This window comes from Solenopsis invicta, chromosome 2 (genome assembly GCF_016802725.1).
Source record: "Solenopsis invicta isolate M01_SB chromosome 2, UNIL_Sinv_3.0, whole genome shotgun sequence".
Taxonomy (NCBI): domain Eukaryota; kingdom Metazoa; phylum Arthropoda; class Insecta; order Hymenoptera; family Formicidae; genus Solenopsis; species Solenopsis invicta.
The window spans coordinates 12,656,442-12,673,378 of NC_052665.1; the positions used below are offsets into that span (position 1 = coordinate 12,656,442).

Genomic DNA, 16,937 nt, shown 5'->3' on the forward strand with positions numbered 1-16,937 from the left:
TCTTGCAACGAAAATGAAGCAAAGATATTAAGATTTTATAATATCTTTGTTACTATATCAATATTGTTAATCCGTAATATTTTATAAAATTATATTTTCTAAAAATGTAAAATTTATTTAAGATTAAATTATTTAACGGAAGAATGTATTTAGCGACATTAATGGGAAATGAAGTAAATAATTTTATTTGTATAATCAAACGACTTCGAAAATTGAATCTTTCTAATCTTCCTAGGAAGTAAATTTCCTAATAAGAATAAAATTTAATTTTACAATTGTTAAAGCAATCATAACATATATCGCAGAGAATAATATACTTTATGTAAGCCGACACTTTTCTGAGAAAGCAGTCACGATAAGGCGGTCTTGTGAGCTTTTCCGGTGGCGCCGGAAGTGGCACAGTGCGTCGCATTGATAAAAATGCGTCAAAAGATTTTTCTATTTTGCTGCCCGCTGTTAATCTGGTATCTCGTATTGACCTAATGCAACAGTCGGACATAATCTTGTCACAGTTGAATGACGTCTTACTAAACTTCTTTTCGGTCGAATGTCGGCTGAACACAAGTTAAATTAACTAAATTTTAAAACTAAAAATTATCCAATATTTTTAATGTGTAATATTATTGATAAAATGTATTTAATTCTAAATAATTAAGATTATTAATTGATGTATCAAATAATAACAATATTCTAATATTATAGCATTCAATTCAAGTTGGCCGTGTTAATTTTTCATACATATACTATACAAAAAATATTTATTATATGCGACTATGGTTGAATGTTAAAATAATTATCATTAAGAGTAATTTTATAGTTATTATTACTAACTGTCAGTAATAATAGCGTACAATGTGTTACACTTACTGAACAATGATTGCAATTACCATTGGATAAGTTAAAGTAATTGGTACCAAAAATAACTATAACTTATAATCATTGTAGGTGCTAACAATATTTAAATTAAGTTTACTGCAATTATTTTTTGTTAAGAAAACATATTGTATGTTGTTATAATACTAATGTTATAATAAAAAACTATAAAATAATAATTATAAAACTAGAGCTCCTGAAATTATTTTAACATTTGTAGTCACAAATGCCAAATACTTTTCTCTCAGTGTATGCTCCAAGTTTTAGACTCGGCGCTTGTTATCTACTATTCGAACTGTGACTAATAAGAAAAGATTCGAAAGAGTTAATGTCTTAATTCGTGCTCGTACGTTGTTACTTGTGTAACATACAAATAATGCGGTCGCGGCGGTTGCGGTTTCGCGATTGATCGTAGTGCCGATTTTTGCGGCGATTCCGAACATTTTGCGACGCGAATAGGCGAGCGATTGATAAATTTATCCCCATATACAAGGAGCACATCCAAGGGGTTAATCACCTATATTCTTGCGAACACGGCAAACCGCATCTGCCTTCTCGATTACGCTTCAGCACAAACCACAGCGCAATAAACAGTAGCATCTTGTGACCGCTATTCAGAATTTTTGGTGAGTCTGAGATAGGATGGAACTTTCTAACAATTCATATACAGATCATAAGAAAATAAAATAAACAATAATATAAATTAAAATGACCAAGGAATCAAGCAAAGATACCAAAATATAACCAATGTTACCACATTTATTCATATACAAATAAAAAAAGAAGATTAGAATATTTCGTGTTCATTGAATCTTCTTTAACCAATATATAAATAAATAATTTAAAAAAATATATATATAAGTAATAAATGTTAATCAAATAAAAATTGAGAAATATATTCAGACGAATGTTTTCTGAGAATTGCAACAATAAGAATCGAAGAAAGAATGAGATCCATTTCTGTTAAAAGTTAAATTGAAAATTGTCGTTTTCAGATAAGAATGTGTTAAGTCATTAGCTAACAAAGCTGACAAACGTTCAAGCCAGAGATCAATGTTGTCCAAGGTGTAATAGTCTAAAGGTAAAAAAAAATTTATATTATTAATGCTTTGCTTATAACAAGTGTTTGACTTTTGTGATGTTTTAAAATAAACAGCATCTTTGACACTTGTCTAATAATTAATATGGATAAATGTATTAACAATTTCTTTGGAAAGCTTGTATAAAATTACATTTTATAAAAGCATCATGATTAGAAATTATATGTAAGAAAATATATATCCATTACTATTTAAATATTAAATTATGGAACTACATATCCTAGCAGCACACTTCATTCCAGGGAATGTCCTTAGAACGTGTAGAAGTTCTTTGAACGTTTCACGTTTTTTGGACGTCTTTAGGACCTATGACGGTCTCAAAAGTGTCCCATGGATATCCCTAGGATATCTGTGCTGTCAGAATAATCTATTAAAATTGGATCGAGGAATCTTGAAAGCCATGGATATCCCTAGGATATCTGTGCTGTCAGAATAATCTATTAAAATCGGATCGAGGAATCTTGAAAGAGTCAAGCCAGATTCTTTAAAAATAAAAATAAAATATTTAATATACACAATGATGGCCGATTATTAAAAAATATAGTTTCTTTGAAGTACGGTTTTAATATTCTGTCAAGAAGCATTGAGATCCAAGCTTCTTCGGGAAAGGAAAAGGGGTCAAGAGAGGCAGGAGGTGGAAAGCGGTAGAGGCGCGCAAAGGAACAAAATCGCGGGGGTGGGGCAAGCGATGCATGATGCGGGAGCGTTCGACCCCTCTACCTGCTTCCCCAACGAGAGGCTCCGCCTCCAGAAAGCCGAATGACGTCACACAGACACTTGTTACGCCTTGCCGTTGCTTGATGGGATGCTGTATCGCTGAGATTTTGCATATCCAGAAAGAAACTGGTCAATACATTGACACATTATATACACCAAAGAAACATTTTCTCTTTAAAATATTTGTGTCCACTCTTCCATCATAATTGGACCTTTCTTAGAAAATTCTTCTAATCACGTACATAATTTATACATGATTAAATTAATGCATATATTTTTTTATAATATATAAAACATGACAAAAGTGAAATCTATAAAAGACCGCAGGCTTTTTCATTTTTATGAAAAAGGGATAAAGAATAAATTCTTAATATTACTCTTAAAATCGTATTAAATATAAATACATTATTTGTAAATGTTCTTAATTTAAGAGTGTTACATCATGGTGGACAAGTTTAATGGGAGATTCGTCGGTGACTTGCTATCACCGCCGCAAGACCCCCACATTCGCGCATTCCCACTTTGCAAAGAAAGGAGGGGAAGAATCACTCGAAGGCTGGACTCGTCATATCGCGGCCAGTGGGAGGCTGGGCCGTCCTGAGAAATTTATGCGATAACATCGAGAATTTTATCGGTGCTTCCCTCTTATATATCGTCAGGAGAGGTGGCCTAAAGTCCGGCGTTGGCCGAACTACGTTCCACGAACCGATGCACTTTGAACCGAGATGCATCAAAATCGACAAGTTTTATTCGGTAAGTAAATTTCTATCGTCGACTTTCAGTCCCGAGATTAATATTGCTTGAATATGTAAACACGAATTGCGGGAAATCGGTAATAAACGTATAGGAAAAATATAAACGTTTGCGCTGACGCATGGGAAATCCCACGAGTTTATCTCCGATTCATATCACGCGTGCCGGCTTGTAATCTGGGAAATTTGCAAACGTCAATGAGACGTTTCTCCCACGTAAAGTAACGGTCACCTTTTCGTCGACCAAGAAGTCGGCAATCGACGGCGGAAGTGCCGAAGAAAGAACGTCGTCGACGGAAGAGTAGAAGCAAGTAGTACGTCCACAACGTCGGAGATTCCGCCGCGCGGAGATCGCGGTGCGAAAAGTGGCGCGACGTGGGGCGGGCGGTTCGCGTGGTGGGAGCGCTGGAGCGTAGCCTGTTCCTGCCACCGAGGGGCGTCAGTCCGGGGGCAGAAGCGGAGGCGGGGGTCCAGGATCGCGGGGCTTAGGCCGTCCCGGGCCGCTTACGCGCGGAACACGCGGTCCACCAAGCCGCTCCGCGCGGCATTACGTCGCGCACCGTCGACCGCGACTGACGTACGCGAGAGAGGATCGTCGACCGGCCGCTAACACCGCGACAATCGCGATCATGACTCGGTCCGTTGCCGGAAGGAAATGTCAGGAGGCGATTATGTAGGAAAAGTGCGACGTTTATTCAAGTGTAACGCCGTGACGCTATATCGGATTTGAAGAATCGTCGCCTACGTCATCCGTTAACGACTGCAACCTGTAGGAATAGAAATTGCGACAGATGATTTAGCTAGTGCCGCTGACGACAGTGTTTTTAAAGAGACATAGAGAGCTAAAGAGAAAGAGAAATTCTTATGTGGCAACGAGAACGTTGGTGACTATTTAAAGTATTAAATGTTAACGAATCGAGGATGAGGCAGTGACAATGTATTTCGAATTGCCGGTCTCTCTGATCGCGCATCGCGCAAGAAGTGCAACGGTACATTGCAAGGCTCAGTTGAAAACAGCTGCCGCTCTCGATCATGGATCAAGACCGGAACGCAATTCCGCCGTGTTAAGCCTGTAATGATGATCTCGTGACCGATCATGAAAATCGACGCAATCGAGAAGAAGAAACGACGACCGATCTATTACGAAGAGCGCGAGACCCGCTGCGAAAGCTGGTAGCGTGGCACGACCAGCGGCAAATCGCCTCCGTCTACGGAGTAAGTGAAATCACGACGTCCCAGCCGGGGGGTGCGTGCTTAGGCGACGAGGGGCGGCTACTGGCCGATGGGATGCATCTACCGGTGGGTTCCGTGGGCTGCGGGGAGAATTACGGCACCGTTGGATCTCACGAAGGCGCCGGCCCGTGCGGTCCCTCCCTGGCGCCGCTGCAAGGTGTAAACAGCAGGTACCACCAAGTAGACGACGCCGACGCCGGAGGTGGAGGCGGCGAAATGAGCGAAAGTGCCGCCGTCGGCGAACTATGGTGGACCGAAAGGCTCGTCGGCGAGGCCCAGGCTGAACATCCTGGAGAACTGGTTAGAACAGGTTGGTACCAAGTGTTGTTGACAATGTCAATTAGAAACTATTAATTAGAAGCGAAAGCAAGACCGATTTTTTCTCACACACTTTTCCTCTCAATTATATCAAACAGATATTCTCATCTACACATTTTCGTACGTTTCCAATATTGTTTTACCTCTTTTCTAATTCTTTTAGTACCCACACACCATTTAATTGCTTTTGTGTACTAGTTTTCCAACGTTTAACACGTAGCTTTCTGTTTTTATTTTGATACTGAAGATGCGTGGCTCAATAAAAATTTATTTATTACTTAGAATTAATAATTGAGCAGACTTTCAAAATGCATTTTGAAGCTAAAATTTATAATTTTCAGTAAACGAAAAAAAGACTACAAGAAAATAACAAAATTCTAATGAATAGAATGTAAAATAATGTAAAAAATTAGTTTACAAATTTTTTAAAAAATTATCCAGAATAAAATTTTAAAAGGCATTTTGAAAGCATGCTTCTTAATTGTTTAGCATTAAGACATAACTTAGCTCATAAGCTCAATATTGTTTTATTTAATCTAATTTATAATTGTAAATTTATTATGTCAGATATGATGTAAAATATTTTTTAGCCTGTTAATTTTTTAAAATAGCTTTATTAACTGAATTATTTTTAACGTTTGAAATCAATGTTAATCTTTGATTTTCGTGTTGAGAAAGACTAACAATAAGTAAGATGAAAACGTGCACAATATTAGTATGCAAACATTGGAATAAATGTATTAGTTTTTGTTTTTTCAATTAGTTCCTTTGCTCGTTATTGATCTAGGTTCGTTGTTTTTTCTTAATTTTATCTATTTAAGCCTCGATAGTTGTTACCTGACTCTCATACTTTTATTGAGAGTATATTTAAATTATATGTCAGATTAGTGATATAACGATTCTGTATACGATCAAAATCTTTTGTTTCAGGATCGCCGTACTTTCTGTGCAGTCAACTACCGACGCACTGGCGATCCAACAAAACGCTTCCGGTAGCATTTAAAGTGGTTGCCCTCGGCGAGGTTGGCGATGGTACTCTGGTGACAGTTCGTGCTGGAAACGACGAGAACTGTTGCGCCGAATTGCGAAATTCTACCGCGTTGATGAAGAATCAAGTTGCCAAATTTAACGACCTCAGATTCGTCGGCAGAAGCGGCAGGGGTGAGTTTGATCGTCACATTTTTTATCTTCAAATTCTTAAGCACGTTTAGCGAAAAAAATATTTCGTGTTTAATGGCGTGTTGCGTTTAACAGAAGACATCGCGCACTTGTGAAAGAAATGTACTGACATTTCAATTATCCTTCCGGAAACAATTTGCTATACCTTTGATCATATCGGAGCTCATAAGAGAGAGATCTGCAGCGCTGTGTATTAGAACGGGCAAAAACGCGTGCCGCGATTTCCAGCCCTCTAAAATCACGGTTATTGTAATCATCATCATCGTGCCACCCTCGCGTCCATCCCCGTGTGTCCCCATTCGCGAGTTCCCGCTCTCCTACCACCCCCCAGAGTCATTACTCGACGTCTGCCACAAGCCCCAACCGAGCATTCGAAACAACTGGCCGTTAATCAGAAATCATCCAACGGATATAGACAGATATAGACGGAGAGGATGACTTGCCAAAATCAACCAACGCTAACGATCGATGCTCTTGACTTGTTTAATTTCAACCTTAATTTTCTATCCCTGCTACGCAAGGGACCTTTCCCGCGAGCATTAAGTGATAAAAAATCTCAAAGCAGCATTGGCTAAACCGCGATGGAAAATAATGTTAACACTACTGTTTTCTGGTAATTGCAATATAATAAAAATTTAATAGAAGTATATGTATTTATATATTTTTTTTTTAATTAAATTTTCATCACATTGTAATTGTTAGAAAAAAAGTAGAGTACGTACATATTTAATACAAAACATCTCGAGTTATATTGTTTTCCTTACGAAACCTTGAAGCTGGACATTCGACCTCATTTGCGTTTTCGAAATATCGATTTTCCGGCCTATAATAATTATTCACGGATCAGCAGGCGGCTTTGTCGAAGCCTACAAATGCATTTTGCACCCCATGATCCGGAGGGCGCGTTTATGAATTAACGGGTCAGACTGCTCGTATACGGCGGGATATTCGTCCCGTAACGCGTCATCTATGTTTCATTTGATTTGATCATGAAGTGCAGGGTCAGCGATTTTCGTCCTCCTGACGCACAGGTGCATCGGTCCCCGGAGTCAATTAGCGAAAGAGACACTTCCCTCGCCCAAAATCCTTCGATCCCTTTGTCCATTTTTCGGCTCGTTGTTATATGTTTTTTTTTTGTCGTTCCAATCTCTCCCCGATAATCCATAATACTCAATTTCGGCGATTGACCAAACCGCTCTCGGTGTGTTGATACTGGCCACCACCATCGGGCGAACCGGCCCTCCTATCATCGGGGTTTTGTTTCCGCGACTTATTAATTTGATTGAATTGCATCGCATCGGCCGGCAAACTGATTCAAGAAATTGCAGCGAGGATTTTAAAACGGCGAGGCCACGAAAAATCGGCCGCTGCCTCCTCGATTAAAAAGAGCGATCGCGGCTCGTGTCAGCGCGACGAGATTATTTTTCGGCGACTTCGCGAGTCGGGGGCTGAATATCCCTCTCACGATTTTTCTCACCGCACAATTTTCTCCGACAGCGTATATCTGATTGCGAAATTGCTTTTACACGTGTCTTCTGTTATCACGTAAGGGATTACAACTCGCCGATCACACCTCACGGTTTATTACCTCTAATCAGCCGACTATTAAAGTCAGTCTACGTTAATAAGAAAATAACGCGAGATAACCGCAGACCGGTCAACGATCATTTTTCTTTTTATTAAAACTATCACGAGCTCATGAAACAACGACCGCCGCCGTTTGGAAAGAGCGTGAGGTCCCCGCACGTTTAGAGGATTCCGGTAATTATCGCTTCTCGTGTATACTTACGAGCGGACAACTCTGAAAACGCACCGTCCGTCGGAAAGAAACGGGATATAGTAGCGCCGAATCAAAGAGGACCCGGAGGCTGAAACGACGACGGCCGTTCCATCATCATCGCCGGGGTCGAAAGCGGCCCGTGCCTATAATTAGTAATATACCGCAGTCTATATCGACACGGCTGAAATTACCACCGATAGTAATTATTTGACAATTGCAGAGACATCCTGTTGGGAGACTCTGGGACCTCCGCTCCGTCCCTACCACCAACGTGCGTCCGCCCGTCCCCTTCGTCCACCCGCACCCCCTTAGCCTTTCTACCCCGTACGTTGCTGCTCGCTTAGCCCTACGCGATCTCGTCCCCTCCGCTCGTCGCCACGAGTATTAACGGACGGTTTCGAGTGGTTTCGGGCGGTTGTGTGTGGGCGGTTTGGGTTGGCGCGCTCATCTCATTGCCGATGTATTGCCAACGCACCGACACACACATACACGCACAAGCGCGCCGGTAGAGAGAGAGACACATGGGAGATCGTGAGTAGTCAAGCTGTGATGCTGCACGTTATATAGGTGCCACATACGCGTGGCCCGGTTTTGTCTGTCCGTCCGTCCGTCCGTCCGTTCGCCCGTCCGTCCGTCCGTACGTCCGTTCGTCCGTTCGTCCGTCCATCCGACCGACCGTCCGTCGTTCGCGAATGCACAGGCCGAGTCCTGTCTCTGCAGATGACCGTTCCCATCATCGAGTATTAACCGCAGGTTCGGACGCCGGAGAGGGGAGTCGGCTGTGCGGCATTATTAGCCCCAAATGCGATGGACTCGGCCGGGGGAGAAGGGGTCTAGCTCAACGCGTGACCCTTCCTCCGACCGGCCGTCACCTTTCCCCCGTCCACTCTTCCGACTTTGCTAATCTTTGGATTTTCCACGATTTTTCAATTGGCCGTCTTAAATCTTGAACAATTTTCGAATTAATCTTATAGGCCTGATGAGCCTGTAAGATTGATCTCAATTTCATTGACCCAGTATTTGCGGAAAGCATTTAGGAAAGCATTTAGGAAGCTCCTACCTTCCAAGGAAGCTATTATAAAAATGATCTACTACCTTCGTTGTGCCGAACGGTCATTTATTTCTGCAAAAAATATCTCGTTAGAGGGATCGCCTTTTGACGCAAAAATCCGAATCGACATCCCGAAACGATGCTCTTTGCACGCGACAGATGAACGATGACGATGGCAATGACGGCCGCGGGAGGTATCCTGGGACCGGGCGGAGAGTGCAACGGGGGTGATTCTATCGCGGAAGAGCGGAGAGGGCTGCGATATAACTGGGATATAACGCCATGTAGCTCTGCAGTCAGTTGCAGTTCCCAGGGGTAGCGCGGGGTTGGCGGTGTTTGATGCCGGTTATCATGTTGACAGACACAGCGAGGTGGAACTGGGTGTACCAAGGGGAGACAATTACAAATCGTTGACATTTACGCCAACACAAACGATTGCATGTCCGCGGCGCGTTAGATATCGTCTCTTTTGGGCGTAAACAGCAGTCTTGGTCGTGTTTCGTTTCGTCATATTGGACAAGTTGACACCGAGTGTTTTGGCGAGCGGTCCCCGCGAAATGGATGACATCGTACGAATTGTTTTCGTCAAGTTATCGCCTACTATATACGTCGGCGACCCTGCTAGGGGCAACCCGTTCCGCTAAAACATACCGAACTTCTCCGTTTCTAATTCCGGAGAACGTAAATAACGAGAGGCTAAGCCCGGTGTAAATTTCTCGCCGCGCCAACGAACCCTCTGTCCGAGAGGGACAATTGGTCAAAAGGGACAACTGGCTGCTTCTCCTACGAAAGAGTTGCGAAAGAGCGGCGAATTACCGAATGCATATTAGCGCGCGATGGGCCGTTTAAGAGCGCGTAGTCAATCTCTCCGACGGACGTTTATGGAGAAGGAATTAATATACCGAGCCTTCAACTTCCAGACCTTCACCGATGATATATGTACACGACCGCTCCACCCCCGAGTATCCACTCCTCCTCTATTATCTTTTAACGTGCTTAAGAATACCGAGAGGCTCCGTTAAGATCTAATAGACACGGACGTAATTACAAAGTCGTAAATTATAAATTAGAGCTTACCTTTGTCACATTTAATCAAAGATAGGAACGAATATATTTATTGGCACTTAATTGATAACATTTATTAGCATTTAATTAATGAAATAGATGTACGGAATTACTTGTACAGGGTATAAACAAAAAAGTGTCAAATATATATTAAAGTATTTAAAATATATTCCTATTGCCACAAAACTTTTAAAAAAGTTTGTATAAACACATTTAAAAACGCTTAGTTTTTGAGGTAGAAAGAATTTTATTGTCAAACAGTAGAATATTTCAAAGCCAAAGTTGACAAAAAATGTTTCATACAAAAATTGTATGGTCTAAAAAGGAGTAAATAATGGCAAAACCAATTTTCAAAAAAGAACAGATTTTTCAAGGTTATATAAATTTCCATTTTTTTAAATAAAATTATTTTTTATATATTATAAATTGAAAGATTTTTTACATAATATAATTCGTTTAATTATTCTGCGTATAAAAGTGTTAAAAAGTGGAATTATCAAAAAATCAATAGTTTACAAGATATTTTATACTTATATTTTATACACTGAAAAAAAGAGTTTGATAATAGCTACCAAATGTTGAATGAAATAATGCCAAATATTTAATTAATATAACCAAAAATAATTTTACTTTTACAAATATTTAATAAATTTAATCAAATTTAGCAATATTTATAGAATATTTAAAAAAGTATTTTTGGTTATATTAATCAAATATTTAATTGATATTATTTCATTCAACATTTGATAGCTATTACCAAACTCTTTTTGCAGTGTATTGATATATTTTGACATAAATCAATTGCTTCGTTTTCAAGATATTTCATCGTTTCACAATAAAATCTTGCCTATCTCAGAAATTGCTAAGCATTCCTAGATTCGTTATATGAACTTTTCTAATGCTTGTTCGATGGGAATACGTCTTTAGAATATTTAACACTTGTTACAACCTGTACGTAAATTTGATGTAGAAGATGTATAAATTCAATATTCCATTTAAGTAATAATCAAGTATTTTACGAGAAAAAGAATTTCGTATAGAAAAATAATACGTATTTTTATTAGGATACGTGTAGTGATCTTTTGAAGAGATTGAGAAAGATATCTTATCAAATTTATGCGTTCGTAAACCGATAGAAATAGTATAGAAGAGTAAATTAGTGCTGGAATCGCAAATGCTTCAGTGTACAGACAATGCCGTTTTCTGTGGCAGGGAAGAGCTTCAGCATCACCATCACCGTGTCGACGACGCCACCCCAAGTGGCGACCTACACAAGGGCGATTAAGGTGACCGTCGATGGACCACGGGAGCCGCGATCGAAAACGAGTAAGTGGAACATGCGACACTTTATGCGACGCTTCGCTCGCGAGATCTATCCGAGCGACGCGGCTCTGCTCGGGGGGATTCTCGGAAAATGTACCGATAATTCAACGAAAGTCCCTGTACACGCGGTAATGGGGAGTCATTACCGAGCAGATGGTGCGCGATGATGCAGTGGTCGACGTGCGTATCGCGCTTGATGCGTGTTTCGGGTCGGACTATTCGCGCACCCATACACACGCGTACGTAACATACACGCGGTAGACAATGCTTTTACAAGCGCGCGTTCGTGCGCGCCGGATACGTTAACTCACTTACGCTAATTTGCCGCGGAAACACCCGAAAAATTACTAAAACATTCTGTTGGCGGACTCATTATTGGTCGGCCGAAATTGATAGAATCACGCGAGTAACGCAGTAAAAGTCGATCGGGGGCGGCCGCCCCCGACCCTCCGGTTTTATAAACTGCGGCTCCGCGTCCCTCCGCGTCGGATCAGAAGGAGATATCGCGCGCTTGTGCGCCCGACGATTCAGCCGACACCTATTTTCGGATGCATCCGCGGCGAGCAAAAAAAAATGGTCGTTATTTCGATATCAGATTAATAGCCGTTGCGGAGTTAACCGCGAAAACGGCAGTTTTTTGCGGGCGTTTCGCATTTGTTGTATAAAGTATTGATGGAAGCAGGGCGCCGCATACACCCGCCGGCCCCACTATTTTTTTCGAAATGGTCGAGCGTGATTGATTTTACTGTTGTTTTTACTGCTTGACTCGGGCCGCGTGTCGGGCGGGACCAGGTGCAAAAACGCGTGAATCTCGTCAATTTTCCAGCCGGCATAAAGTGCACTTAACGAAGGAGTTAAAGTTTCAAGTCGTGTCCATCGACTTCCATCGACTTTGTGGCGTCCAACGCTTTAATGTACCCAACAAAGATGTTTTATTCGAGCGACTTTACTTTATCATTCAATTTCATCGTTCATAAATTATAAGATAATTCTCGATTTAGCTTGTACAATGGAGGACTATTTGAATTTGTCGAGGATAAATAATCAAAGAGCTAGAGAATATTCACGCATGGTACTTTTTATTCGAATTACCAGCTTTACTTCAAATCCAAAATGATATTGAATGTTTCTATTCCTCAGTGTACCAAGCACGAAAAAGACGTGGATCTTTCAAGTCCGCATAACGAAGAGCAGTTAGAGTATCTCTCTGATATCCATTCAGTTGCGTTGACACATGGTTTAACAATCAAGTATTTGAATTTGAATATTAATAATAAGTATGTTCTTAATTAAAAGTAACGTATCAATGATTTGATTCAATTGGGGTAAAATTTTGTCGATTCGATTTGGCGTAAAAAAGAAATTTGAGGAAACGTTTACAGAGACAACAAGATCCGTTTATTTTCCATTGAAAAAAAAATTGATAGTCTTATGACCATTTCCGCCAATGTAGCTTTACTTTAATCTCAATTTAACTTACTCTTCATCTTCTTCTAAAAACTAAGAAAAGATAAGACGTAAATCAAGCCGAGATGAAAGTTTACATTGGTTCTGTCAAGAACAGAAACAATTTATAGACAGACTTTGTCTGAACAAATCCAGAGTATCGCGTAGCTCTTCATGTATTTGTGATTATTGTCTTTCCCGATAATTCGCAAGTGATATCTGCTTTAAACGAGAGGCTCGTTTACGCCGTTTAAACTGTCGATTCGAGACAAACCGGACGTCGCATCGCCGACCTACTGGCCCTTTCCGAACCGAAAGAGACAACGCGGACGAACGCGTGTCGCGTGGCACGGACCGCGTTCGCGGAATAGAACACGCATGACGACATATTGCATACACGGGTTTGGCATCGCCGATGGCGTGCCTCATCGGCTGGCACGCACCAGGGAGACAATCTATGCAGCGACCGGTGTACGAAAGCCATCGAGCAAAACAACCGACAGCGCTTTCATTGTGCTGCCAACAATGCGCGACGCTCGATGCCCCGCAGACACCTGCCGGCTCTCATTATTGCGTGCATAATCGCAAGCTTTTTGTTATCGGAAATCATCCCTCCGCGCCGCACTCCGTGTGCCATAGACCAATATGGCCAATATAATCGGGCAATTTTCGTAATTCGCCGCTTCGCAGCACCGACAGCGAAAGAGTTTAGAATAACGAGTCTTTCCTGTAGGAAGAGAGGCGATTTCGATAAAGGAAGTGCTCTTTCTCTCTCTCTCTCTCTCTTTCTCTCTCATTCAATTCACATGTGTGAGATAAATTATAATACATTATAATATATTTCATTAAGAAGAAAAGACAAATGTTTGTAATAACGCGCGACAAATTGTTGAAATGATTAGAACGCAAGATGGATAGGTTTGACTTTTCGCGATAGGCGATTCAACGACGACGAAGTAGTGTTCGAATAATTTGTCAGTTGCCAATAACTGAAACGGCAGCAGCAGAGCGGCGTAACGTAGGACGAATCGAGCGCGGTACGGGTAAATCGAGAACGAGAGAGGCGTCCGCGAAACAAAGTGGCCGCTGCCCGTCACCGTGGCCCAAAATCATCGAAATGCAAGCGAGCGAAACGATATCGATGGATGGGTGCTGTCAGTCAAAGGTCGAAATTGAATTTGCTTCGCTCCGTAATTGATCCATATTTGAAATGTCGTCTATTAGTAGGATACCATAGATTCGTGAAATGATTTCCTCTTTTAATACGAGGAGCGTCGCCAGCGATGCACTTCCCGCTTTCGCATTTTTAGTCAATGACAAGAGACAGGACGTGACGTAAATTTTTTTTTTTTAACTCGGAATTTGAGAAACCTGAATTTCGCGTCGTAAAATACACGAGAGAGGCGACGATCCGTCGCTACCAACCGATTCGTCGATTTCTTGCCGCCAGGTCAATCAATGTTTCGCTTTATCTCTACAAAATCGTATACCTACGTTCGCCAATCGACATTCTCTTAAATATTGTTTTCGAGAAAACCGATAGCGACGAAAGGAATCATACGAAGCAATTTCGGCCGTCGGCGGCCGTCAATCAAAATGTTAAAATTGGACCGGGCTACTTCGCGATTGGATTCCCTCGTGGCCAACTCTTGATCCTGATATACCGGTCAGAGGAAGGCTCTATCGGCGACCGAAAAGTCCGATTAAAGACCACCTCCTGATAAAGCTACGTCGAAAAGTGGCGGATCTAGCGAAGCTTCCGCTCGGCTACGTAAGCGTAAATAACGCTCTTTGGAAGAACTATTCGCGGTTATCATTACGACGATCTGAAATCAAGAGCGGATGTACATGGATACGCGAAATGCGTTAATGTTAGGAAATGAAAAAAAAAAGAGCAAAGGAGAATGAAATCTAGGAAACGCTGTTCTGGCCTGGGCACTGGCGTCAAGGAGAACGTAAGACGGGCGGAGGGAGAGGCCCCGTTATTAGAGAGGAGGAAAAAGCCGCGCTATTTCCGTCCTCTCGGAGCCGCCACACTTTGATTAGATAAGTCCACCACTCGTGCCGTGGAGATTGGAATTATTGCTCTCTCCGTCCTACCTCCTCTCTCTTCCTTGCTCTCCCCGTTTATCCGTGCTTCACAAGCCAGAGGGCCGATTGATGAAGGTGTTATATTACCATCATTCTTGTTTATTGTAATTAAATGTTTTTCACCGACCAATCTTCTTCTTTGCATTCTTGCTCTTATCTTGAGGATCGTCAGATTGCATTCGTCACGGTTATGCGTTTCTTTCTGCAAAGAATTTGTACATAATACGTGTCTAAAGATTTCACAACGATTTTCCATCTCCCCCATCGAAACATCCGTATCTCTCGAAATTTTTCGAGCAAGCTTTCTTTTACAGAAAAATTTTTTGCAGATGAAGTTTGCGTCTACCGTTTGACCTTTCGCGAGAGCCCAAACCGGGCAAGGAGTAACACATCGAAGGGCCCATCGCTGCGTAACGTTCCGTACGTTTGGGGCATTATCGGCGTCCGGTACGTGAGAAGTCGTGGGATCCGCGCGGGGCCCCTATACATGGGCCCCTCGCTTGTAGTATCTCCTGGCGCGGGCCGATCGTGGTAGTCGGTAGCAAGGAATAATCTTGTAGGCATCGGTCAGAGCACTGAAGCTGACCATCTGGGCTCGCCGACAATTTCGTGCAGTTTGTGGTCGAACTTTATTTGTCGTTCGCCCTCGTGGCCGGAGGTGTTTCTCTCTCCTTCTCTATCTTTGTTTCCCCGCCTCCGTCTTTCTCTTCTCTCTGTCTCTCCTTCCTTTTCTCTCTTTTCCTTCCCCTTCTACTCTCAAAGAATAACAATTTGCGCCTAGGCTCTCATTCTTCTCCTCCGTGCTGAAACCGTTGAAAGAGAGAAAGAAGAAGAGATTGAGAGAAGCATGGGAAAAACAGGGAAGGCAAATGTGCTACTTCTGTTGCACGTCGATAGTGCTGTATTGATGATAGATCTCGGAGTTTCTATTGTCTTTCTATTCAACAGTATGTAAAATATTGAAAGTGCGAAATTACAAAGATCAATTGTCGACACGTCGGAATATATATGTTACACTTTAGTCTTGTCTTCTATCTGCTTTCCGTAAAATATCCCATGGGCTTATAACTTTTCGAAGGGATTAACTTTGTTATTATACGTCTAATGCATTTCGTCTTGTATTTCGTCTATGCACCTCCAATTATTATGTAAGCGTCAGAGCTGGTACACGTGCCGAGTCATGTGCATTGCCGTGTAACAATGTGTATCAAGCTTGTATTAGTATCCGACGTAATAGGGAATCGGAATACCCACGTTATGTATACGCCGCGATACTTGGCTCGAGATTCTGTCTATCAGTGAGGCCCCGGATATGCGCGGAATGCTATTGAAGTCTATCAAGGGAAGAGAGGTTGAGTTTCTTCATTATCCCGTTCTATTGGACTAATGACGTAGACGCGCGTTGGTCAATCTCGCCGATTTAGAGATTCCACGTGTCCGAATCGTGTCAATGCGACATAAAAAATCCAGACGTCTAAAGAAAAGATCGAAAGTGTATGTTTGAAAATTTTTCACGAAGCAATTTGCAATCATAAAAACATTATTTTTTGTCAATTCAAAGTTTAATACCGATTGCAAGAAATAAATTTAAACGATTCAAAATTACGAGCAAGTGGTACGATGTATGTACGTGTATATATGTGTCGTGAATAACTTTTTTTCAGGGCAGCAGCATCAGCAATTTCGCGCACTGGGCCTAGGACAAAGACCCTTCCTCGACGCGCCGACCTCGTTCAGGTCCCACCTGCGGGAACTCGAATCCTTCGGGAGGAATAAGCATCACCATCATCACAGCAGCAGTCACTTACACGACCAGCAGACTGGCAACAACGTCACCACGAATTCGGTTAGCGGTGCCTGCACCAACCCCAACAACACCGACCCGACCGCATCGCCGGCTTCCAGTACACACCTCGGGGCTACTGGCGGCTCTTCCGTTCATCAGGATTGCTACAAGCGCAGTCCTCAGCACGGCGGTGAGTTCTGATCTTGCTGTTGCCTATTTTTAC

The 16,937-nt window shown here is 41.9% G+C and overlaps 1 protein-coding gene across 1 annotated transcript in view; it reads left to right on the forward strand.

Moving 5' to 3' along the window:
* Window positions 1–3,887: 3,887 nt before the first annotated feature.
* LOC105196760 (protein lozenge) overlaps window positions 3,888–16,937 on the forward strand; it is a 33,744-nt gene continuing 20,694 nt past the window's right edge. Inside the window, exons 1-4 of the mRNA XM_011162848.3 lie at window positions 3,888–4,985; window positions 5,924–6,154; window positions 11,281–11,394; window positions 16,593–16,904. Coding sequence (XP_011161150.1) covers window positions 4,730–4,985; window positions 5,924–6,154; window positions 11,281–11,394; window positions 16,593–16,904 — 913 coding nt within the window. The 5' untranslated portion in view covers window positions 3,888–4,729. The remainder of the gene's footprint in view (window positions 4,986–5,923; window positions 6,155–11,280; window positions 11,395–16,592; window positions 16,905–16,937) is intronic.